Genomic DNA, 26,116 nt, shown 5'->3' with positions numbered 1-26,116 from the left:
CCTTAAATTGCAGCAAATGTGACTGTGTGTGTATATGTATGTATGTGTGTGTAAATATATATAACATGTTATGGTGCAATGCATCTAGTTTGTTGAAATTTCAATATGTCAATGTTATTGCATCTGTCTCTACTCAAATAAACACATAAATAAAAAATAAAATAAATAAAGGCAGGTAAAACAAACATGTCAACTACAGGAAGCCACACACAAATAACTATGAATACAGTTGTTTCTCTTGAAACCACATTTTCTGTCCATTTTTACTGTGTTACTGTGTTGTTGTTTTTTTTAAGCTGTCTTTTAAGGATGTCTTCCAGCCAACGTCCCTGAGGTCTGGTGAAAACTGTTTATTTTTACATTTCTCCCTCTCTTTTTTGTTTTGATTACCTTGGCTCCCTTTACTATTGTCTGGCATCCCATTTGGGGATGTAAGCAAATGCTTTGTCGGCGGGTTGCATCAGCACTGTCAAAGTCGAGAGTCAGGACATTGTCGTACTGTGGAGAATAGCTGCCGTGGGCCTTTGTTCTAGCGGTAAGCCTCACAATCTATGGCAAACAACAGAGTATGCACTGCCACTATGGAATATCTGTCAGGGATATGTTTGGTGTGGAAAGGGTATAGGTCTATTGGGCAAATGTCACTTTGAAAAGGATGAAACTTATGTTTGGGGACATCTGACTTTGACAGCGCTCAGGAGTTCTCTCTTGTCCTGAGCTCAAGGTGTGTACTGCTTTTTTCTGGCCGCCTCTTTGGGATTATTGTGAAGAGCACCTGTGGTATGAATCATGGTTTTTATTCCACTTTATTGTTAGTTTATGATTACATATTGAAGCCAGAGCAATATGATGCTTCCAATATAACTTTATTGTGAGTTTCAACTACAGTGTTTTAATCTGAGTGGAGTTTAATCAGGTCATGTTGTTTGGAATGCATTTTAATGATCATTTAATGTTGTTTTGTAATACTAGTATTTGCTTAACTGTTACCTCATTGTAGGTATTGTAGGTGTGCCTGTGATCAATGGAGCAATCATCATTTCCCTCAAGTAAATTGTCATGTCGTATTGAAATTGGCTATGGTTGCATGCCATGCTCAGCAAGAATATGTTTAACATTCATCAGCTCAGTGCAAGCTATGCAGTGCAACAAACAAACTAACAAACTCTTTGCAGACCCGTTGTAAATCCAACTTGATTTCACTCCTTGTTTGTAAGGTTTGTTTTGTTGCAAACATATCTTATATTTTCATCAGGACAATTTGCTTGAATTTTGCTAAATGAGTTACAATGATGATTAAGAGTCATCATGTCTGGTCATAAAAAAGCCCCTTATAAGGCTAATGAATTAAATTAAATCTTGAATAAAAATGTGCATGCAAATTCCTTTCAAAGTCAGCCAGAAAGATTTGCAGTCATGCTGGTTGTTATGAAACCATGCCGGACTCAGCAGGCCCTGGTTAACCAGATAATCTGAACAGTAATTAGTGGGTGTATGATGGAATGGGGGCAAAAGGCAAAAACATAATAATTGGATGGAAAACAAGTTTTAAGGGCAACACTTCTGGTGTCTTATACAGTTGTATTTGTATACAACAATAGCATCTGTGTACTATTTCAGTTGTTAACACAGTTTGGTCATAGGCCTATGTATTGCATAGCATATCTTATATGAGAGAAGTGAGAAGCACATTTTCAAATGCATATATCTGAAATATATGTCAACAATATATATCACTAAACAGATACCCTGAACCCTCTCCAGCTTGTGTGCCTAAGTCGTTTCCCTTTCTTGTCTAGACATGGTGTTTGGCATAGTGCTGCTTCCTGATTGCCTCTGCTCCTCCGGTTTGTAAAGACTGCTTATTCTTCATCAGCAGTCTCCGATTAGATTTAGGTTTATGTTTAGGATTGTGTCTATTGTTGTATATCCCACTACAGGAGAGGATATTGTGACCATTTCACAGATAGATTTTCGCCTCCAAACTGGCCTAGGTGTAAGTAAAAGAGGGAACTAAATGTGTCCCTCTACTTAGCAGTGAGCTGTAGAGATATCAGACACACATCAACACAGGAATGATTTACACCGTTCATATGCCCGTGGGAAATTATTACAGCTCAAGAGATGAGTAGCGTTTTTTTTTTTATGATTGCTCTCTGGTACATGTCTTTTCCAATGGTCTTTTCCATGCCTTTCCAAATTATTCATCAGGAGACGCCTTCAAATGTTTAAGAAAACAGTTCACTGGATCACTCTCCATTTCAGATTAACTGCACTACAATGAGGTTCCAGCAAGTAATAAAGACGATGGTGTGAGCGTAATTTAATTTAGCCGATGGTATACACTTTAATCTGCTTTTCAAATCAGTCTTGAGATTGTATTGCAAAATGTTGAAAACAGTTACTGATCAGCCTTGGGGAGGAGGAGAGAGAAGTGGTTGTTTTCTTTTTTCATTTCTCGTCCTTTTCTCGTCTGCTCTCTCTACAGTTACCTGGCTGACCAGTGCTGGAATGGCGGCTGCATCTACCTGATCATGCTGCGGAGGATCAAGCGCAAAGCCCCTCTCCCTCCGTGCAATGGCAACGCCACTGTTAGTGGTAGCGGTGGGACCGGCAGCCATGCCGCAGAGCACCGGATCTCTTCGGAGCCCCCTGGTAGCCCGGCACAAAATGGCAAGCGGACACGCAAGTTTGGCGTCATCACTCGCTCATCCTTCACCCGAGACAGCAAGGACAGCCAGGACTTGGAGCTGGAGAATGGTTACCATGGCTCCTTGTCCTCTGTGTTCATAGACACGGAGGTCATGCCCCCAGACGCCAGTAGCAGCACCCCTTCTGTGGACATGCCCACAGAGGAGGTGCCATTGCCTGTGACTACTTTGCCAACAATGGTGATACCCTATCACCTGCAGAACGGAGGGACTGCCACCCTACCTACAAGGTCCCATAGTCGTCTATCAGAATCCTGCAAGACTGAATCACTCAGCAGTGAGTCTTCTAGTCAGGTAAGACACAGTATGGTGTCCTGGAGCAGGGATGGGGAAACACTGGCACTTGCCAGTTTTTGTTCAGCCCTGCAAATGAGTGACGGAGTTCCCTATTGATGCTGTTGAGAGATTAAACCACATAAAGCAAAGTGGAAAGAGAATGACCCACTTTCACACTGTCATCATGTGATATGGCCATGGTAATTTGTGGCTTCAACACGTTAACATTGAGAGTTTATAATAATAATAATAATAATAATAATAATAATAATAATGTATTTATTTTGTACAGCGTTTTTCTCAGTGCTCAAAGACACTACATTCCATGGGGAGAACAAAAATGGATAAGTAAATAAAAAGTAAAAACAACAATAAAAAATAGTTAAAGATTAAAAGCAAGTTTAAAAAGATTGGTTTTATGGAATAGTAAGAGTTAATCATTTACTTTGAACAAGTGATTAGACTGTTTTGACAGTTTAACCAACTTTTCTTGAGGACTATCTTTGTGCATTTGTAACTTGATATGTTCAAACACACAAAATACCCTTCATCAATGCCTTATATCAGATTCAAAGGAAAGCTCTCAATTCTCTTTAAAGGAGTGTTATATTCCATTTTGTGGGACTCGAGTGATACTTCACCACTTCCGCGTTTCCTCTTCACTTCTCTCTCTGTCGCTCAAGTCTAACAAAATGGAATATAACATTGTGGAAAAAGTTACATCTAAAGACCTGTGTCACTATACTAGGAGCTTTGCAGTTTTAAAAAAAGTAAAAAAAGTATTTGAGCACTTTTGGAGCCTTTCTTCGTGGATACACGTGTGCCCCCATTTCTTCCACCAGACTGGTGAGGGTATCGCTGGTGCCCGTAAGTTTCTCAAAATCAAGGAAATCACAAGAAAGTGTAAATAGAGATTTGGTTAGAACTAACTTATCATTTAAGAGAGCTGGACGTATAGCTCCATTAGATGGGTGGTGGTTTACATATGGGCAATTCCACAGTAACAGAATGATGCTGGGACTCGATTTTTCACTTTCAAACGTATGCCAAACAAAAACCCTTGATAGCAAAGTTCAACAAAACATACAGATATGTACTAGGACTACTTCTAACAATTCCAACTGAACATTTAAAAACAACCACATTTACTTTAAGAACTGTGCAGCTTCAAAGTTCGATAAAGGAATTACCTTAAAATATCCCTGGGTTTTTTATGTAAACATGTTTCCCTAAAACTCTGTTAAATATCTGCTACAAATTAAGATTCAAATATGTCTACAGGGTGTTAGCTATCATATAATACCTTGAGTTTGAATAGGTCTCTTTTGGTTGTTGAGCTACAGTAAGTGAAGTGGATTTACATCCGGTAACAGAATTACTAAATCGGTCCCCAACAGAAATGCATAATTTAGGGAGCTAAAAATAGGGAAAGCTAAAATAGGGAAACAAAAGTAGAAATATACAATAGACTCTCTAGGTAAGGTAATAATGTATTATTTTATTAACTTATATATAACATTAAAAAGGTTTTCATAAAACACAAGACACATAAATCTGCCTTTGAAACTCTTACTTTAATGTGATTTAATTCAATGGCATTAGTGGTTTTCAGTGGGGGGTTTTTTCATTTCACCAAAAAAAAAATTACTTTGTCATGTCAAGACACACACAGAGATACCCAACATTGCCTCAGAGATGGCTTCTGCAAGATGAAAACGTTCTTTATTGTCTGCAACAGGTGTGGGAAGGATTTTAAGAATCTGTCTTAGGGACAGCACACCATATAGTATATGTCAGTGCACTCTTTAATGTTGAAGATACATCCCTTGAGGTCCTTTTTGTAGAAGTGTGCAACATGCATGTCATGAAATTACTTGCAGTGGTTTGTAACGACTACTGTATGATTTCCCACAGTTTTTTTTGGCTGTCACTGCGGAAGAACCCTTTTGGAGCGCTTTTAAGTTCCTTGTAGAACCATTTTGGGTTCCATGTTGAACCCTCTGCGAACAGGGTTTTATATGGAACTCAAATGGGTTCTACATGGAACCCAAAACCATTCTATATGGAACCCACAGGGACATCAGAAGGACCCTTTAGGTTCTGTACAACCTGTACAATAAGTGAATGTCGCCAATTCAATTTCAGTAATTCGATTTGGTAACAAAATGAAGAGTTTGAATCACTTAATAATTCATAAACTAAATCAATGTCAGTAAAAACACTACAAGTATTTGGTAGATCTGCCTATTATTCGTACTTGTGTTAACTTTCATTATCCTTGCTCCTCATGAGACAGATCATTTTTCATCTCCTTGATTTTAATTGTACTTTTATTGCACGTTTAATGTATTTGTCGTCTACTGTAAGGTGACCTTGGGTGTCCAGAAAGACGCCAATCAAATAAAATGTATTATTATTTATTATTATTACTTATGTGGGTTTTTGGTAACAGAATGACCCAGTGACTGGGCAATGATTTTTAAACTTACAGAAGCCAAACCATTTCCTAAAAACTAAAGTGTTGATATTAGTTGACCAGGGTCTATACTTGAACATAATGAGGTGTGATGTTTTTCTAAACACCTTTAAAGACTTTTTTGTGGTAGATGTTTTCTTTTGTTCAACGAGAAGCTTTTCCATATGTTCAACCAGAAGTCAAAGTCTTTGCTTATCCCTGTTCTTATGATGGAAGATGGTTAAGAAATGTATTGGTCCTCTGACTGGTCCTCATAGATCCTTTTACACAGAACTGCCCATATGTTTATGATATAAACATATGGGCACCCTGAGAGAACCTCCCATCTCTGCTCTTGCTTTAATCATCCCTACCATACTATAGACCAGAGTTCAGAATAGCCTATACGGTTCCAGGGGCAGATGTCCCCATGTGTCAGTGGTAAAGCAAATCAGCGGTGGGCTAGATGTTTTGTGCCATGGCCTAGCAGATTGAACCTCAGATTGCCCACTTTTAAGGCAAATTATATGATTTGTAACTTGTAACTTTATATGCTCAAACACACAAAACAATAGTTGAGGCCAAGGAGGGGTGGTTTCAGGCAGGGCTGTCCCCAACTCTGAAAATAAAGAGCTCACTTTTGTTGGACTTAGGCAGGGCTGACCCCAACTCTGAAAATAAAGAGCTCACTTTGAGTCGTCAGTTGATTTGTTAAATTCAATAAAAATACAATATATACTTTGACTAAGAAAAATTAAAGTGGCATCCGCCTTCCTTCATTTGCGATAGCCATTGTTACTAGCCAACGTATCGGTGCAAATGCTATCGCCTACAACATCTTGCCTGCAGAACCAAATTGAGGAGCAGAATAGTCACTACTGACAAATGGTACGAGTCACTCTACTTGTGGACCTATTCCAGAATACAATATCTGTATGTTTTGTTAGCTTTGGACCTTAACCAGGGACGAGATTAAATCTTCTGAAAAACCTGAATTCTTCCCTCTCTTTCTCCCGAACTATGAGTCATCCGCAGTGACTAACACCACAACAAGATAAATACATTTCAGTTCAGTCCAGTGTTTATGCATGTGTGAATACACCTAAACATTTGTTACAGAAGATTATAGTCTTTGGGATGCTTCTAAACATTTTGCTCCCATTTGAGACAGCATTAGCTGAAGAAGCAGACAACCAACCCTAACCAGTTGAAGGAGTGTCGTGTGGGAACCGTGGAGACATACACAGAGATCACCCCTGTTCTGGATATAGGTTGCCCCTAGGCACAGATCTGGGATCAGTTTACCCTCCTCAAATTCTAACCTTAAGACCAGTGTCCAGGGGCACTTCCATCCTACTGGGAACAGAGCGCTACATGCCAGAGGCCCGTGTTGAATGTCACTGAATGTTTGGCTCTACCCAAAGACACTTGTTTTGTTTTTGCCTTCTCCGTCTTCCACCGTTGGTATAGCAGCTGTCAGGAGAGGGCTAGCTCAGACAAGCATAACTGTCCTCGGGCGACCGCCTACCTGTCATCACTGCCAACACTTTCTGCCAGGAGCTTACTCACACTATCAGACTCCTCTTACTACTGTACTTCAAATACTTGAGAATATAGAGTAAAACGCTTTGAGTCCCAGTTATCCACTTAAATGGATGGCTGTTCAACAAAGCTAAGCTGGCAATCTACGCATGTATGGTGGTAACAAAGTTGATATAATGGCCGTTTTTGTTTGAATAACTGAAAAGCAGGCATGCTCTCCTCCCATCTGTTTGACACCTGCATTATTTAATTGACATTAAGATTGAAAGTCATTGTTGATGTTCACTAACTGTTATATTCTGGTGTTTTAACCAATGGCTTGGCTTGCTTTATTGTGTCTCTACAGTATTCTCATCCCTTATTTACTCCTTTTAATGTAAGCCTACCATATGCAGATAGCTGACAATACCGCTCAAGAAGGAAGGTGAAGGTGGAGGAGAAAGGGGAGGGACACAATTAGAAGCAGGTTGAAGCCCCCTAGCCTGTAGTGTGATTGGACACTTTTGATCTGTGCTCATTAGCATCAGAGAGGAGTCTGTTGCCCTCCATATTCTTTTCATGAGCCCACAGCACGATTGTTGTGAACGGAGGGGGCGGTAATCAACAGAATTATAAATATAGTGCTTGCCATAATTTAGCGGGGAGAGTAAACTCTAGGCCTACGACCTAATCAAGACAAAAGACTACTTATTTTATTCCATACATGAATTCATATATGTCACTTTACTCTGCTCTCTCTCTCTCTCTCTCTCTATGCATTTATTCTAGACATGATATTTGGCATGGGGGGTCACGGCTCGCTCTACAAGAGGAGTAACACAGTATGGTGGGCCCAAAGGGCTTTGTGCTTTCCGATGAGTGAATGTCAGTTTGGAATGCTGCCACTTCACTCCTTGTCACTTTGAGTGTGACATTACAGCTGATCCGAGTACAGCTGCCCATGGACACATGAACCGGGTGACTCATTACGCCTACTTCTATGAGGATGTGTTGCCCCTAACTAGTAGTCTCCTGGGCCAGGCATGTTGCCTCCCACAAATTGCATCGGCTCCAGCATACTGTCTGGAGGCTGGAGTCCAAAGAGCTAATTACGTTGCTAAATTCAGCCACTTCAGTAGGCACTCCAGTAACAGTAAACACCAATAATCAAGTTTATTCATTTATAAAAATCCATATATGTATATATTTTGCTTCTGAAAAACCCAATTACACTGATTGTCTATCATTTCTAAATGTGTCTATCATTTCTCTTTGGTGCTGTAACATTGCATTATCGGAGGAATATGTGCTGATACAGATATATCTGTAAAAGGCCAATATAATTTAGATGAAAGAGCCATACTGTAGCTGGCTACAGTAGCTAGCTAATGTTTTCATCTGTAGATGATATTTTTCACCAAATTTGTTTTTTATTATTAACTGGCAAATCGATTGGTATCAATAATGACTAGACTGCCAGAGTTGTATTGCTGTCCCATTGATAGCCATACAATCTGATTGTGTGGTTAGGATTTATGACAAATTGTGAAGCGGATTCTAATATTAAAATTAAGTTTAGCCTCTCTTCCTTAAAAATAGATGAACTTGTAAAAACCTAGTAAACTGCAGGTATGTTCTAGAATTCTTTTGGGATCTGAAGGGTTAAATATTACCTGTAAAGAAAAACATGTTATCTGTTAGCTTGTTGAACAGCCATCCATTTAAGTGACTAACTGGGAATATCAAATATAAATTTAGGGCACACAACATTGTAGACATTGCATATTCTTGGATTAATCAGGGAATCAATGATAGTCAGTGTAATGAAGCTCCATCTGATTCCAATGAATAAAAGATGATAGATTGGCGTCCTACTTGCGTAACTAGCTGAATATAATGAGCCTGCGGTTTTTAAGTAGGATCACTCTTACATCCTATGGCCATAAGCGAAAGTGCCACTCTAGATGTCGGGAATCAAAAGGCTACGAACAGCAACCTGTGTTTAAACCGTGTTGTCTGCTGAATTTTTAGTTTACAACGCAACTACAGGATCATAAAGTAATTTCTAGACTTTAGGAACCACTGGAACAGGGATGTAACAATTCAAACTTAATTGCTGCATCAAGACAACACTAGTCCACTGACTGCTACCCTGAGAAACTGAAGTGTGAAACTCAGTACATGTTTTTTTCTTTGCCTCATGGTGCACTCACAGGACAGTGTAAAACTTTCTTAAAAAGCTCTAACCCTTTCCACCTTTTTAATTTTTAAAATTAATTTAAAGTACAAATAAATAAAATAAAACAAATATACAGTACAAATATACCAATTATAAAACAGTGCAATACATCAATTTACATGAATACACTAACCACACATACAAAGCTCCCTAAACAGATCCTTCACTAAAAACTTGAAATGACCTCCAGGTACCGAGTGTCAAGTTTTAAGGCATCCTGTAGGTCATTCCAAGTTCTAGGAGCACAGTGATTAAAAGGAGTTTTCCCCAATTCTGTAGCAACCTGTGGAACCTCAAGAGTTAACCAACCCAGACTTTGGTAACTTATGTAATTATAGTTCAAAATTGGTTAGGTAAGCCAGAAGCTTATGCAGTAGGGCTTTGTACACAAAAAGGGTGTAATGAAGCGATCTACAGGACTTGAGCAAGGTATATTTTTGCTAAAGGATGCAATTATGAGTATTAAAACCCATCTCTGCTAGAATCCAAAGGTTTAAGAGTAGTGGCTACTGCATTCTGGTAAATCACCATAATCAAGCACTGGCACGAAGGTTGATTGCAAGACCCTCCCTGGAAGATTTGTTTCTCCCTTTTTGAAGTTCTCCTTCTCAAAAACTGGATCCATTATTTCTAGACCTACCGCATCAGCCGGTACGGATGGCTGGAGACTAGACCCTAACCACTGATTCAGGGTATATTGTTAGGGATAGAAACATATTGTTTCAATCCCTTAATGGTTCTGGTTCAGGCCATCCAGCTAATGTGGTACGTCTGGAATCAATGAATCAAGCTTTTGAGAAGCTTAAGAAAAAAATCTTCCTGGGAGACAGACACTCTCCTGACAAAAAGTTTGGGTAGGTGGGGCACAGAATGAAATGGAGGAATCAGAGGAGGAGGCTCAGAGGAATAAAGATAGCCAATAGTGCCTGCATATCCCTCCCATTCCATCTAGAGAACACAAAAGACAAAAGGGGAAAAGAATGTACCTGAGAGCATATGTAGTTCGTGGGAGGAAACGCGTCTTGACAGCTTATGATGGTTATGATTGAGGGAGTAATCTGATCCTAGATCTGCAGAATAGGGCAACGTCTGCCACAACTGGCTGATGGGTGAACAGGAAATTATGTCACAGCCTGCTAGTTGCTTTTGTTGTTGAACCTTGCCTGTAGCACAGTACTTGGATCAAGGCCTGATTCCAGTCCGATAAATCGCCTCTAGCCGATCCCTTTGTCCTTATGTAATAAGCGTCACGCTCCAAAAACAGTGTCAGTTCCTCACTCACAAGCTCACACTGAGACTCGGATCTTGCGTCCTCTGTATTGCAAACACACGTGACTGCCCTCCGAATCACCCAAAGTAACCCAGCTATGCCACCGAAACGCTAGCAGTTTGATGGCGCGGATGAGGGTATGTCAACTTTACCAAGTTTACCAATTCAACTCGGATACACTCACTCTTCTAAACTAACTCCACACACAGCGACCCATGCCGTTGGGCTGAGCGCAACTGCGGATCTGAGCCAACTGGCACCACTGAAACAGGCGTCACGCTGCTGCTAAACAGTATTGCTTCCTTGCTCACAAGCTTGCACTGTCTGAGACTCAAACTTGCGTCATCTGTATTGCCCACGTGACCTCCCTCTGAAACAGCCAAGGTTATCCAGCTATGCCACCAGAAGGCTGTTTACATGAAGAGAGTGAAATGTACCACTTTGATAAAGTTTGTTATGGTGAGGGGGAGGGCTGGAATAAACAATTAGTGGAAATAACAGTGGTTGGCAACAATAAAGTTCAGGAAGTATTCCAATAGTTTGTTTTAAGACTGCATTTCATGTCTGTTTTTCATTTCACCACTGAAAAATTAAATATCGGCAGATATATTGGTTATCAGTGAGATTTGCTCCACATAAATCTTCATTCGTTGGGCTCTAGACACAACCTCTTACTTCTTAAAAAGGGAGTGAGTTGTTTTGGAATTGAATCCAGCCCAGATTTGGTGGCACACAGACCGTCACAAAACATCAGGTCTGTGTTTCAGACCGAACATACGGTCGTGTTTTTTAATGTAATCACTTCAAACCCCTTATCAGAGTGTTGGCAATTGTTTTTTCTTCTGTGGCCACTACTGTGGTGTACTTTTGTTGTTTACTTACAGCTGGAAATGATGTTGACACGACCATCCCTGCTACTAGTTTTATTTTGGCTCAAAGTACACTGTGTAGCCTGCCTGCCTGCCATATTTTTAAGGCAACGTCATTCTGTACAAACGTTTTTTCTTCTTCTTTGAGCATGATATACTTTATAGTCTTTTGGTTATGCTGTATGGTATAACCAAATGATTTGGCTAGATTTGTAAGCAAAATTCAGGACGACTTAGCATCTGTTCATTCTCGTCACTGGGACCTTTACTTAATACCCTCAGGTCTTCTGTTGAGCATTTTTGACTATAACTTTTATTTGCTAATTTTATCACTTCAGAAAATATGCAGCAAAACGATGCAGCAAATGTCTGCAAAAGTATGTGCATCGTGAATTCCAGTCAACACATTGATATTAATGACTGTACTCACTGCCTAGACACTGGCGCATTTGTGTGCGCGTGCGTGTCTGTGCGAGAGTGGGACTTGCCGTCTTGGACTCCAGCGCCTCAGACAGACCTTGGACCCTCAGAGTCTCAGACAGACCTAAGGATCACTCTAGAGTTATTTAACACCTATAACACCCACAGAATACAATGTGGATCAATACCTATTAATCTCAGGGAGATACAAACCCATCCTTTTTTATTTCAGTTATTTTCCACTTTGAAATACTGTAACTTAGTTGAAAATGCTTCTTTGGACAGGAAGACACAAGTTTGCTGTTAAGGTGTGATTTGAATTCAGCTGTCATACAGCTGTCATACAGCTGTCATACATACAAGAGGGGCTGCACTGGCTGATTTCACCTTGATTTTCCTCCTCCTCCTTTTCAAAAAATGCAACTGAGAACGAGATTTGTTTCTTGGAGGTGTGGTTTAATGGTTTCATGATTGAGGACACGTTATGCCTGCCAAATTGAAAAAGAAGAAGAAAAGTCTGTTTGACTTTTCATAGTACTGTCCGGTACAACACTGAACACAGATCAATTCTCATGTTTGTAATTACATTTTCTTAAATTTGCATAATTTGTGACAAAAACTAAATGAATACTCAATATACAATTGGCAACAGTTTTCCAGCACCAATATGGAGTTATGGATTGTGCATACGAGTCACACACACCCTCTTCTGTTTGTCCTGTCTGTCTTTGTGTGTGTGTGTGTGTCTGTTTGTCTCTGTCTGTCTTTGTCTGTCTGTCTGTTCAGCCCAGAGAGGGGAGCCACATCTGGAAGATGCACATGGTGAAGGGCCAGGAGGGCCTGGGCGTCCAGATCACAGGGGGCCGCGGCTCCAAACGCTCCCCCCACGGCATCATCGTAGCCCACGTGGAGGAGGGGGGTGCCACCCAGAGGTGAGTACTGCGGTACACACACACACACACACACACACACAGGCACGCACACACACACACACAGGCATGTGACACATATACATGTACACACGTATACATACACTCATACACATTCATAAGAACACACACAAACCAACATTGAGAAAGTGGGGGGGGCTCCATTCAAGCACTATCACAGTACATGCACACGCACACAGGCATGTATTGCACAGGCAGGTACACATTATTTTCCTATTGTGCAAGGATACATGCACACTGCACAGATATACACTTGTAAGGACATACATATGCAAATCTTTAGAGGCAAGGACACAAATACACAGACAAACAACACATCAACAATATCCATAAGACTGAGTGATCACTTTTACACACACACACACACACACACACACACACACACACACACACATACACTCAAGGCGTTGCCATGAAGAGGCAAACGTGGCAACGTGAGAGAGGAGATCTGTGCGTGTGTGTGGGTGTGTGCATGCTATTAGTCCAGTGTGTTTTTTTGTGTATGCAGCAGGGTTGTGGTTTCTGAGGACTCTCAGTGATCCTCATTCAGCATCAAAGCCACACTCGTATCTGTGCCCTGTCCCGTAGTCATGTGACCACATCTACTCCGGGGACATCCAGCTTGTATCACTGTCATGTTACCTTTGAATATGATTTTTCAAGGCAAGAACACTCAAAGCTCTTGTGTTCCAAAGGTTGATGTAAGATTTCATTAAAGACTCAGTTGCATCACAGTATTGCATTATCACTTTTATGACATGAGGTATATGATCTACAGTGCTCTGCGTAACGGGACAGTGAAGCATTTTTTCTTCTTTTTTTTCTTCTTTTTTTTCTTTTTCTACACTCACAAAAGTTTGGATTAGAAATCAAACAATTACTGTAAGGCTAGATTCTCAGCTTTTATGTGATGTATTGGTGTACACATTGGTTTCACCATTCAGAAATTACACCACTTTTTATGCATAGTCGCCCTATTTCAGGGTACCCAAAAGTAATGGGACAGATTTATCAAATGTCCAAATTAAGCACTCATGTTTAGTATTTGGTCAACAATCCTATGCATGCAATAACTGCCTGAAGTCTGCGACCCATTGACCCCATCAGACACTGGATATCTTCTCTGCCAATATATGTTCAATTGGATTTAAATCTGAAGATTGACTTGGCCAGGCAAGACCTTTCCACTTTTTGGCCCTGAAAAACTCCCTAGTTGCTATGGCAGCATGTTATGTCTTACTGTATGATCAAGTCAATTGTCCCATTACATTTGGATACCCTAAAATATATAGGGGAGGGGGACTATGCATAAAATGTTGTAATTTTATAATGGTTGAACCAATATGTACACAAATACCATAAAATAAAAGCTGAGAATCTCTACTTTAACCTCATAGTAATTGTTTGATTTTAACTTTTGGACTGTCCCATTACTTACACAGGGCACTGTATATGATCTACCATGTACACAATCGTAGATAATATAGACAAATTTTACAACTAATTCATGTATTATAGTAATTCAAGGATAGTAAGTGAGGATAGTTTTGTGGCTGACTATTTGAGTGTTATAATCCACACAGTCACTGCATTCACACAGTATATATAGATAAATGTTTTTCTTGCAACTGCAATGCTGCTATAACCAACAAGCAGCCTAAATCAATCAGAAACCCATTTTTCCATTTCAGATCGCACACTCCTAATTCCTCTCATCTCAGGCCCTTGTATGCTTTAGACGAGACGTGTCTGAGAATTTGCTGACATGCTTCCCTCCACGCTTCATTAAAAGCCAAACACAGACAGAGAGGGGTCTTGAAAGCAAAGCAAAAGCATTGACTATAGCAGACTATAGACTCGTAATGCACCATATTTCTGGGCCCCGGCCAAGATTTGAGTTGGACGAACTTCACTTCTTTCCCAAACATTCTCGATTACCCCCCTGGTGGTGTTTAACGCCGAAATGGGAACCATTTAGAAAGTGTATAAGGAGTCCGCCAGGGCCTCTTTTAGAAAAACAGAAGAGATAAATGATTGGTGGACATATGAACACAAAGTTCTGCTTCTCTGTTAATGAGCTACAAACCCCCCTGATGTCAAGGCTTTTGAATGTGTGTGTGGGCTCTCTGGCTGAACAGAGGCCAACTTTCTTAGTTGCTTATGCGTTTAGAACTTCTACTGTCATTTCAACACTGGATGGAAACCGAACCCACGTGGCAAACAATAAAAGTTCCCCTCTCCCAGATTACCAGAGAACAGGGTCATTCTATATGGCCCCTGTGGATGAGGACACGAATGTCACCATGTCACCATGTCACCCTGAGCCCACTAAAACGCTGCCACTCCCTACATCTTAAGCAGTGACTGCAAGAGGTCCACTTTTCAGTGTGCAAGTGTCCATCAAACAATACAATGAAGATAACATGGTCATTTAGTAGACACTTTTATATAGTGACTCACAGTTAACACATTATAAATAACAGTATAAATTGCCCATGGTGGAATTAACTGCCTCATACTTCAACAGTGCCATTCACAATCAATTATCTGCAGAGTTTCCGTTTTTGGTGTCGTCTTTCCCAGAGTCCGTATTTCATGACATAAGCCCTACGGCATACCCAAGAGAATGTTCACTCTTTGATGGCGCCTAGAGTCCATGGTTTGTCAGTTCCAAAAGGTTTAACAGCAGCAATCAACATACAAATTCAATGTTTGCAGTGGGTGGTTTGGAGACAGCTATTTTTTACTTCTTGAAATAAATGTTTGTCAGGGTTTCCAAACTGCGGAGTCATGACCCGAGTGTGTGCGTCTGGTATGTCTCAAGACTGTGTGCAATCTCCCTTCCCACTGGGAGTGACTCTTCTTCTCTTTCCTTTTATTGAGAGAGGGATCATATAAACAAATATGTATGTAATCACTGCATACGCTGCATTAGGTAAAAGCGTCTGCTTAAATGGTAAGACATACAGACCAAAGTTGGTGGGATGGTGTAAGTTGGTGAGATGGTTTAAGTTGGTGGGATGGTGTAAGTTGATGAGATGGTGTAAGTTGGTGGGATGGTGTAACTTGGTGGCCGAATACATCTGGTAGAACCTGGTGCCACTCGGCCAAATGGTGGCACTATAAACAATTTGGTACAGAGGTACACAAAACTTTTATAACAATTACATAGTAGGCCAGGAGTTCACAAATGTATGTGTGTGTGTGTGTGTGTGTGTGTGTGTCACAGGGATGGGCGTCTGAAGGCTGGTGATGAGCTGCTGATGATCAACGGCCAGTCTCTGGTTGGCCTCTCACACCAGGAGGCTGTAGCCATCCTCCGCTCCACCGCAGGACTGGTGCAGCTGGTGGTGGCTAGTAGGGTGAGTATGCACACATGCACACACATACACATACACACACACACACACACACACACACACACAAGTGAACAGGGACTGAAAGCAGAACAAAAACCACTGTCTCTCTCCAATATAGGCAAGCTCTAACTGTGTACATATGGATACCTACCCAGATCCAAAGATAGAAAAAATACCAGCTTTTCACTGTTCCACAATATTCACTACTATCATACCACTCTTCCGCTCTCAATACATCCCTCTACCTGTTCACTGGCCTTCAGTTGCCCACTCCTCTGCTCCTACCTATGCCCGCACTCCAGTGGAGGCTTGTGGAGGTAGAAATCGGAGTCCGGGCTCTTTGTAATGCATGGAATGGAATGAGGAATGGTATCAAGCATTACAATGAGCCTGATTTCTACCTCCACCAGCCTCCCCTGACCCATATCCACACTCCATGTTCTTTCCCTCCCCATGTGCCCCTCAGCTTTCTTTCATTCATGTTTCCTCCTCCCCCTCCTCTCCTCCCCTCTCTATCTCCACACAACAGCCTTTTCTAGTCTTGTATTCCGCTACTGTGCTTTTGAAGCAAAAAATCAACCTCTGCCTATCACTTACAGGTTCTACTGTATTTTTAGACTTTGGCAAGACAAGACAGCAAAGTGAAAGGAAACAAATACAGGCATACTGTATCAGTATTGATAGAGAAAGCTACTCTTCATGTTCTAAAAATGGAAACCAACAAAACACCCGATACGCCACTAAACAGTCCACTGAAATAAAATATCCCTCTGCACTGAAAATGAGAGATTATTATTCTGTACAAAAGGAGAAATATAAATAATCCCACACAAAGAACTACTTATTAATAGCCCTTATTCCATGGCTAGACCTTAGGTATTTTGCCCAACACAGTACATTGTTCAATGTTGTTTCCCCAGTGGTGGTTTAACGCTTCCAAGGGGAAAGGCAGCGACCGAGCCCCCAACCGCCTTAGAGGATCTGAAAAATTGAAGAGCAGAGATCTTAATGGGCTTGTAGGGAAATGCGCCCGGCTTTCGGAGATAAAGTTAAAAATACACACACACACACACACACACTCGCACACACTACATCCCTTCCTCTCCCCTCTCTCTCCCTCACACACTCAAGCATCCATGTACTGTACTTGCACTTTCTCTTCTTCCAGAGAAGGAGTCAGAGGTAGACTTCTACACCCACCCACCCACCCACACCCACAGACACCCACACACACACACACACACACACACACACACACCTCATACTTAATGCACACTCCATTTCACTTGTGGTCTTCCAGGAGGAGTCAGAGGTGGACTTCCACAAATACCCGTCCACCAGTTTGCCGGACCTGGTGAGTAATTGTGCATCGTCGTCCCAGGGCATCTCCCACTCCTCCCCCGGTGACAACAACAAGGAGAACATGCAGCCGGATGGGGAGGACGTGACTGCCAGCAGCCTCTCTCTGCCCACCCATGACTCGGTACGGATGTGTGTGTGTTTGTGTGTGTGTTTGTGTGTGTGTGTGTGTGTGTGTGTGTGCGTGTTGTGTTTTAGGGTGGAGGGTGTTCTGTCTATACAGTTTGTGTATGTGGAGGGGAAAATAATGTGTGCGCGTGCGCGTGTGTGTGTGTGCGTGTGTGTGTGTATGTTAGGTTCGCTGCCCAAACATTTATCTGTAGGCTCCATCTCACGCCAACTGAAGCCAACAGACACACAGGACGTGTGCAAGTGCACTGTTTGGGTTGGAGAGTGGTTTGTGTGTGCGTGAGAGGGAGAGTATTTCTCCTAGCGCCTTTTGTTTAGTTTTGGAGTTTCCACGGTGTGTGTTTATCTACACTGTTTGTGTACCTGCGTAGAGCTTCCTCTGATACCCACCCTCTGGAACATCCTGCATCTGTCGTTCCACATCAGGATCTCCTTCTGCTGATGTTCCTTTTCTCCAACATGTGCAATCCTTTAACTAGGCCAACGCACAACCTATCCTTCCCTTCAACTCTCCCGATTTCTCTTGTCATCTTTTTCAGGCTCACAGACAAGCCCCCCCAAAAAAAAAAAAAAAAACATGTTTGCGAGCGTAGTCATTTTCAACTAGTTCCACACAGCTCGCGTTGCCCTTACTTCAGGAGGAGGTGAGAAATTATTTATCCGCTGTTACCAGCTACACATCGACGCATCCCCTAAGCGATGTCACACTCTGTTAGTGTATGAAATGAGACCATGGGTAATTCACCTCTATTATTTGAGATGGGCTGGTCATTTACTAGTGGCTTAGTGATGACCTGCTTGCTTGATGACATGAACAGTTTAGGAAGGCAGTGAAGGGAATTGAGCTTGCCCTGACTGCTTCTGGGCTATTGAGTATTATAATGTATGTATTATGTATTAGAAGTAAAAGGGTTGGTGTGTGTGTGTGTGTGTGTGTGTGTGTGTGTGTGTGTGTGTGTGTGTGTGTGTGTGTGTGTGTGTGTGTGTTTGCTCGTTAGCACTGAGCAAAATGGGTCACTCCCCCCTCTGTGAGCTCCACGCTGCGGCCCCCCTTCTCTCTCACATTCTCACTCACAAACACACACACACACACACATACACACACACTCACTCACTTTCTTTCTCCCAGCTTCTCACTCTCTCTCCTCTGTCTGTCTCTCTCTTTTCTCTCCCCACCTTTTCTCTCTTCCTCGTTCCTTCCATTCTCTCTCTCTCTCTCCCTCCCTTCTTCTCTCATTCTCTCTCTCTCCTTCCCTGTAGATTAATGACTGATATTGCTGCTGCTGAACTGAGCTAGTGGAGCACATCTCAAGTTGTTAGTTTGTGTGTGTGTGTGTGTGTGTGTGTGTGTGTGTGTGTGTGTGTGTGTGTGTGTGTGTGTGTGTGTGTGTGTGTGTGTGTGTGTGCATGCGCGTGCTGATGTGACAGACAGTGTAGATCAGTGATTGTACACTCTAGCCCTTTCTGTCAATGATGCTTGTGAAGGAAGTGGCTTTATTCACTCTTTATTCAATCACTCTTTATTCAATCTGAAACAAAGAGGGTCAACATGATGAAAAATGCAGATAACACAGGAAAGATGACCTGTTGTTAAATGCCCAAACTGCCAAAAGCCAATGTGCAAAGTGCCGCAATGAATATACCCAAATTCTATAGAGAGAAACTATGAAATATTCCCTATTATGGTGCTTGCAGTTACATTAGTACTATGGTGGTTACGTTGGTGCCATGACCTGGATAATCACATGAATTTCTGGACATTGACATGTAAATGAGCAGGGAAGGAAGCTACCAGCTACTTCAATAAAAAAATACAGGCAGCCAATGCTTACTCCCGATACTAAATTGGTCTTGCTCTGACCAATAAAGTCCTCTGCTACATTCTCAGCCCACAAAATACTCACAACAGACACCTCTCAGCTAGCACCAGAGACTCATCCATGATGTCACTGATTGAAGTGCACTTCAAAGTCTCTCCACTGGCCACTAATGGAGGGTCCAGATATTTTATTTGTCCTTTATTTTAGCAGGGAGTCCCATTGAGACCAACCTCTCTTTTACAAGGGAGCCCTGCATACACACAGATTACAATAATACACATACAAAATTACAAACACATTTTTCAACAAAGAGGTCCTCGATCAAAAGTTTAAACTGTCCTAGTGGCACCAGAGCAACCAATTGAAACATTCTCTGCAGATTGTTCCAGCAGTGAAGTAAAAGCGGATTTACCCAATTCGGTGGAGACCCGAGGAACCTCAAGAGTTGACCAACTCTGAGAATGAGTTTGGTAGTTGATGTTCTTAAATTTCAATAATGAGGTCAGGTAAACAGGGAGTTTATGCATTAGGGCTTTATACACAAAAAAGGAGCATTAAAGAGATCTATGGGACTTTAACAAGGTCCAGCCAACTTTTTGATAAAGGATGCAATGATTAGTATTAAAACGATCACCTGTGATGAAGCGAAGGGCACTATGGTAGATAGCATCAAAAGGTTTAAGGGTTGTGGCTGCTGCACTTCGGTAGATGACATCACCATAATCAAGCACAGACATGAAGGTTGATTGCACAATCCGCTGTCTCCTGTTCAGGGAAAGGCACGATCTATTCCTATTCCTAGATGTGAGTTTGAAAAGTAGCCTGTGATTAGTGTGCAGTTCAGGGGAGGCTGGTGGAGGCGGAAATCGGAGGACAGGGTCATTCTAATGCATGGAATGAGGAATGATCAGTCCAACCCCAGGGAATGATGCAGCACCATCCGTGGGCACAAGTACTGTACGTCTTTGATTCGCTCCGGTGAGCCACTCAAGCGATAGCCTTCATTACAAGACTCGAAAAGGAAGTATCACCATTGTGCATTTCTCTTGCTCATTCTCAGAGGATGGAGCTGTTGGAGTTTGTATGTATGTGTGTATTGTATCCGGCCAGCCAAAAGGCAAGGCTGTGCTGTAATTCTTTGCCTTGAGTGTCTCTTGTTCAGAGTGAGTTAAACAGTTCAAACAGTGACTGCTTAAACTGTGATCATGAAAGTATTTTTAAAAAGTATGGAAATAGTTGAAGGTGAGTGACCTCAGTCAGAAAAGAATTCCCTGACAGCACCGTGTTGCTTCTCCGCCCTTTTCCCTTGCAGAAGACACTGCGGTTACAGGCAATGTGAGCAACATGAGAAACAATGCAGTGTGATTACCAGTGTGATTATTTCATCCACTTATATTTTGGTGTAAGAACAATCTACTAATAATGCATTTTACTGACAAAATACACAACATCCGCATTGAGATACTGTAGACCTGGCGTGTGTGTTTTTCAGGCTGGACATATTATTATGTGGGTAGCTAGTGCTGGCAAGACCTGGGTGTATTCTCTCTCTCTCTTATTCTCTGTCTCTCTCTCTCTAGAATAGACCTGTCTGTCAGTTCCTTTTTAAGTGGCAGGCTTAGTGGCATTTGAAGAGAGGCAGTGAGAGGAAGAGAAGATAGGAGAGGGAGGAGGGGGAATTAGCTGGGGCCTGGTAGATCGAGCACGTAAACACACAGTGCACAGCTGTGACTGTCACATCGGGAGACAGAAAGGGGGAGAGACAGGGAGAATGGGCGAGAGAGAAAAAGAGGGAGGAGATAACAAGAGAGAGAGAGAGCAGGGCCAAGAGGGATGAAAGAAGAAGCAAAAGGAATGGTGAGAGAGAGAGAGAGAGAGAGAGAGAGAGAAAGAGAACAGTAAGATTGTGTGTGTGTGTGTGTGGGGGAGTGGGAATTGTCAGAGCCCCACAAGTCTGCCTCAGCCCTGAGTTGTCATTGAAGCCAGTCAGGCAGTAGACAGCCTTTCACAAGTGACAGCTCCCACATCATCTGCTAGCTAATCAAATTAGTCCAAAATTAAAAAAAACTGAGCTGAGCGCCTCCGCACGGAATTGTGTAAACTTTTTAGAGGACACACACTGTTGGTCAGGATGGGAGAGAACCTGTTTTTACAAAAGTCAGGCTTCTTGTTTTTGAATGATAGTCAATTGATAGACATTGCACGTGATTATGTTAATTTGTATCATTTGACTTTATTGTTAAAAGTGAACTCTCTGCTATTGAGTTGCTATTCCAGAAGAAAAATATGAAAGATACAGTAGTCCCTTTTAAACTAAGCTGAACTAAGACCTGGGTTAATGCTTAGTTGAACTCGTGACAGTAGAATAGTGTGGTGAATGTGGATTGAGTCCACCCATCACATTAAGATATCCACATCATTAGTCTTTGGTTCAGAGGCGTACAAATCATGCCTGTCTTTCAAGGAAGTGACTTTTCACAAAAATGCAGTTATCCAGGAGATACACCATTATGACCTGAGTACAAGGAGTGTATTATAGCTAATTCTTTCAGTATCATCTCGATACGCTAGGAGAGAGAGAGAGACAGTGAATCTCATGAAACAGTGATGGCCTTAGTGACAGTCTAAATCAATGTTTAGATGACTAAGGAGAGTGTGACACTCTAGTTGGGCAGCTTCCAATGGAAAGAGGAAGTGGAAGAGGAGAAGGAGAGTAAAAAGAGAGGGCGAGAGGAAAAATATAGGAGAGGGTAAGAGAGAGAAAGGAGGCAAGGTAAAACAGGAGGTTGGAATAAAGCGGGAGAGATCGATGGAGGGAGGGAGGTACAGAGAAAGTTTGCTTTTGGCTGGTCACTCACCTGTCTCCTGTGTGACCCCAAGACATTGTGTGGCTCTCACTCATACAGTACATGTGCTCGTATCCAGCAGAGAACTTTCCCCACGCCTCATCTTCTCAGACACACACACACACACACACACACAAACACACATACCAGTAACATATAGCCTGCACACACAGTCACATGATTATATCACATGTGCACTGCACTTTCTTGCTTACCACACACACATGCACATTTCCCTGCCTGCTCTCCATCACCTCCATTAGTGCTGCCCCCTTAAGCTTACTTCCAGTTAAACTTTTGTTTAGCTGCTTAGGAATGTCACAAGGAATAAACTATTAGCCTGAATTGAAAAGCAATTTCGTTTTTTTTTTTTTTTTTTTTTTTTACTCACTTCTACCTTTTCACTGTTTTTTTATTTGGAAAAACACACCAGCAGAGCCTTTAATGGTTAGGTTTTTTCATTTGTTCATTTGTCATTGATTCCTCAGAAATACTTGTGGTAATGCCTCATAGGAAAAACGATCTGATAGGATTTCTTGCTGTGTCTGCTTCCGAGCTTGCCTCCCTGCCGGTATGTGGCCTGTCCTGTCTGTCGAGGCTCTTGCCAAAGTCTGCTGGATTCTTTTTATGGACATACCAGCCATACTGGGTCTTGAACGTTTTTTGGAATATTCACATTGATTCTCAAGTTGGTCTAAGCAATATTATGCAAGAACTCACTTCACTAGCCTTTCGGTCTGTACAGTAAATACACAGCTGCTTACATCCAGTGACCTCAATCCAATTTCCTGAAGGACTGTACAGTATTTATTAGAAACTTCCCACAATGGTTATCATACAATATGATCTTATTCATGATTATAAGGGATCTGTGCCTTGTCCGTGGCTGTTCTCTAATGAGAGATTCCAAGCTGGCTATGGTCCTGGTCCTGGAGTACTCAACATATAGTTTTACAAAAGCGTCAATGTATGCACTGTACTGTACTGTAGAAAATGGTTGCATTAATACTACCTTTTGTACAGTACAATACACAGATGACTATTTATGTTCAGCCTAGATGAATAGTGGAATATCCTTAGTTAAGTTAAATTGTTTTTTTGTCTCAGTGCAGCCCACAATTTTGGACATATTGTGGTGGTGTGGAAGACATTTGCTGGACTGTCCCTGTCCAGAGAATCAAAAATAAACCTTGTGCTGGTAAGGGAAATATGTGTTTGGTCAGACAATTGTCTTTTAATCAAACAAGTAAAACAGAAGCAGATGTATATGTTTGTATGCATTTTTACTTTGGTGTTGTAATAAAATATATTGACACGCAGAGCTTCTAAGCACTAAGTTAGATTTGGAGAATAGCCTTATCAATGCACTGGAGTGATTAAAGAAGCACCAGTGTCACTTGTCCTGATCCAATCCAATGTTCAGTCCCTGGACAACAAAATTCCTTCTACACTTGGTTTGAAGATAGTGACATGGAGCTCCCCATTAAAGCCCGTTACTCCCGTTACTTGCAAGGACTGTGTTCTGTCGTTTACCGAGGCTGACGTGCGTAAGTGTTTAAGCGTGTCAACATTAGTAAAGCGGCAGGCCCAGATGGCATCCCGGGTCCTCAGAGCATGCACTGACCAACTGGCAGGTGTTTTCACGGACGTATTCAACATGTCCTTGTCCCAGTTTGTAATACCCTCCTGCTTCAAGGTGACCACTATCTTTCTGGTCCCTAAGAAGACCAAGGCTACCTTGGCTAGTCTTAATAACTATCGCCCTGTGGCTCTCACGTCAGTCATAATGAAGTACTTTGAGAGGTTGGTTAAATCCTATATAAATTCCTCGCTACCTGCAACACTAGACCCCCTCCAAATTGCATATCGTCCCAACAGATCCACTGATGACGCCATTGCCCTCACCCTACACACTGCTTTATCTTACCTGGACAAGAAGGGCACCTATGTGAGAATGCTGTATATTGACTACATCTCAGCATTCAACACCATAGTTCCCTACAAGGTCATCACCAATCTCAAGGACCTGGGTCTCAACACCTCCCTATGTAACTACATCCTGGACTTTTTGACGGGAAGACCCCAGGTGGTGTGGATTGGGTGTACTCTCAATTCGGGGGCCCCCCAGGGCTGTGTGCTCAGTCCCCAGCTGTACTCCCTGTTCACCCACGACTGTGTGGCCATGCACAGCTCCAATACCATCATCAAGTTTGCTGATGACACCGAGATCAATGTCCTGGTAGACTGGTGCTGAGATAATAATCTCTCTCTTAATGTCACACAGTGACACAGACCCACACAGTGATCAAGTCGGCGTGTCAGTGTCTGTTTTTCCTCAGGCAGATGAGGAAATTTGGCTTGTCCCGCCAGATCCTCACAAACGTTTACAGGAGCACCATTCCATCTACTTCCATCTGGCAAACCGAAGCATCCAGTCCCGGACCAACAGGTTTCGGAATAGCTTCTACCCTCAGGCCATTAGACTGATTAAATGCGAGCAGATGAGTTTACCCAGTAATAAGCCAATGGATCATATAGATCATCAATACAATGTAGGACTGAAATGAAAAATAACTGTTGGGACTCTTATTGAGTCTTCATGAGACTGTATGTCTTGTATAAGAAGGTCGTCTTAAAGATATAGGGACTTTTTGCATTGACTTTTATCATGAGGGTTTTAATGTACTGTTGTGTATGTTACTGTTTTTGAGTTCTGATTGCATCATCTGTAAAACTATTTTTGATACTCATTGACTTGATGCTGTATGTTACTTCATTCGGTTACAATTACTGAGATGCAAACAAGCTGCTGAGAATTCAAGACACAATTTTCTCTGTGTCTGTTGAGATAAACAAAGCTTGTGATCAAAGCAGCTGTTCTCTCATGGACCCTCCTCAGCCTTTGGGGTGATTTGAATAAATTGGATTCTCCTCAATTCCCAGTGAACCTCAAACGAGAGCGGAGTGGCTTCCGATATCAGAGTTTCAGTCTCCTTCATGCTAGTTATGCATGTTTATGTTTGGCAGGAAAGAAGGAAGCCACTCTGTTTTGCCTCCTACTTAATTGTGATTGCTTTGCAGCAGCCACGGCACTCCAAACAATTTACACGTTTTTTATTTTCACTGGCCAAGCTGAGTGGCGTTTCACCATTAAATGTGAATGGAGCCCCTAGCTCCAAAGTTAGAAAAGTCAAAATGAGATTGAGAGAATTAGATTACTGCCCAACAAGTTGTCTGTGTATTTGTGGAACCCCGACTGCTATGTGTACCTCTGTTCTTCAAAGTCTGTAAGGGCTTTACACATAAGCCTCTATGGCGGCCAAGGTCTAAAAGCTAAGACCTACAGTACATCATCAGAAGAGCCCTAGAAATACTAGAAAGTTTGAGAAATTAGACGGGTCAGAAATATTGTTCTGGAAACTGTCAACAGGATGATATATCAATAAAAAACCTACTGTGAGCTACTTCCACCTCTCTACTGTCCCTCAAACTCACCCTAAGTGCTTGAAATTCTTTCATCGGGGCTTTGTAGGGAAAGTTTGAAGTGTAAGCCTAAAGGACCTGTCAGCTGTCATGCGTTTCCAGCTTTCTTTTGTCCTTTCTCTCTCCTTCTCCCTCTCTCTCTCTGTGTGAGGCCATGAAGTGTGATTCACTGGCAGAAGTGTGTTATATTCCTCTGGCTCTCAATGGAAGGTCAACATAGCCTACCCGTTCTCATGCCTCTGGGAAACTTCTCAGTGTAGATAAATGTGGAGCGCGGTTCGGTCCATATGCCTGTACATCTGTGCTCCTTCTGCATTACCTGTCTTTGCTGTCCAGACCACAGTTTGATAGATGGATTCAGATGGATTCCTTGGAATAGCAGCAAGTCCAGTCATTGTTTGTGTGTCTG

The 26,116-nt window shown here is 41.9% G+C and overlaps 1 protein-coding gene across 2 annotated transcripts in view; it reads left to right on the top strand.

The window, feature by feature from the left end:
* The window catches only part of pdzd2 (PDZ domain containing 2), a 77,779-nt gene that overhangs the window by 23,736 nt on the left and 27,927 nt on the right, over positions 1-26,116 (top strand). For both annotated transcript variants that reach the window (XM_083673728.1, XM_083673729.1), the window contains exons 2-5: positions 2,489-3,005; positions 12,548-12,693; positions 15,941-16,073; positions 17,371-17,553. In XM_083673728.1, the coding sequence (XP_083529854.1) occupies positions 2,489-3,005; positions 12,548-12,693; positions 15,941-16,073; positions 17,371-17,553 (979 nt within the window). The remainder of the gene's footprint in view (positions 1-2,488; positions 3,006-12,547; positions 12,694-15,940; positions 16,074-17,370; positions 17,554-26,116) is intronic.

Source organism: Argentina silus, assembly GCF_951799395.1.
Source record: "Argentina silus genome assembly, chromosome: 7".
In the NCBI taxonomy this organism is placed as follows: Eukaryota; Metazoa; Chordata; class Actinopteri; order Argentiniformes; family Argentinidae; genus Argentina; species Argentina silus.
Note: the sequence above shows the minus strand (reverse complement) of the source record. Positions and strands in the feature narration are given on the sequence as shown.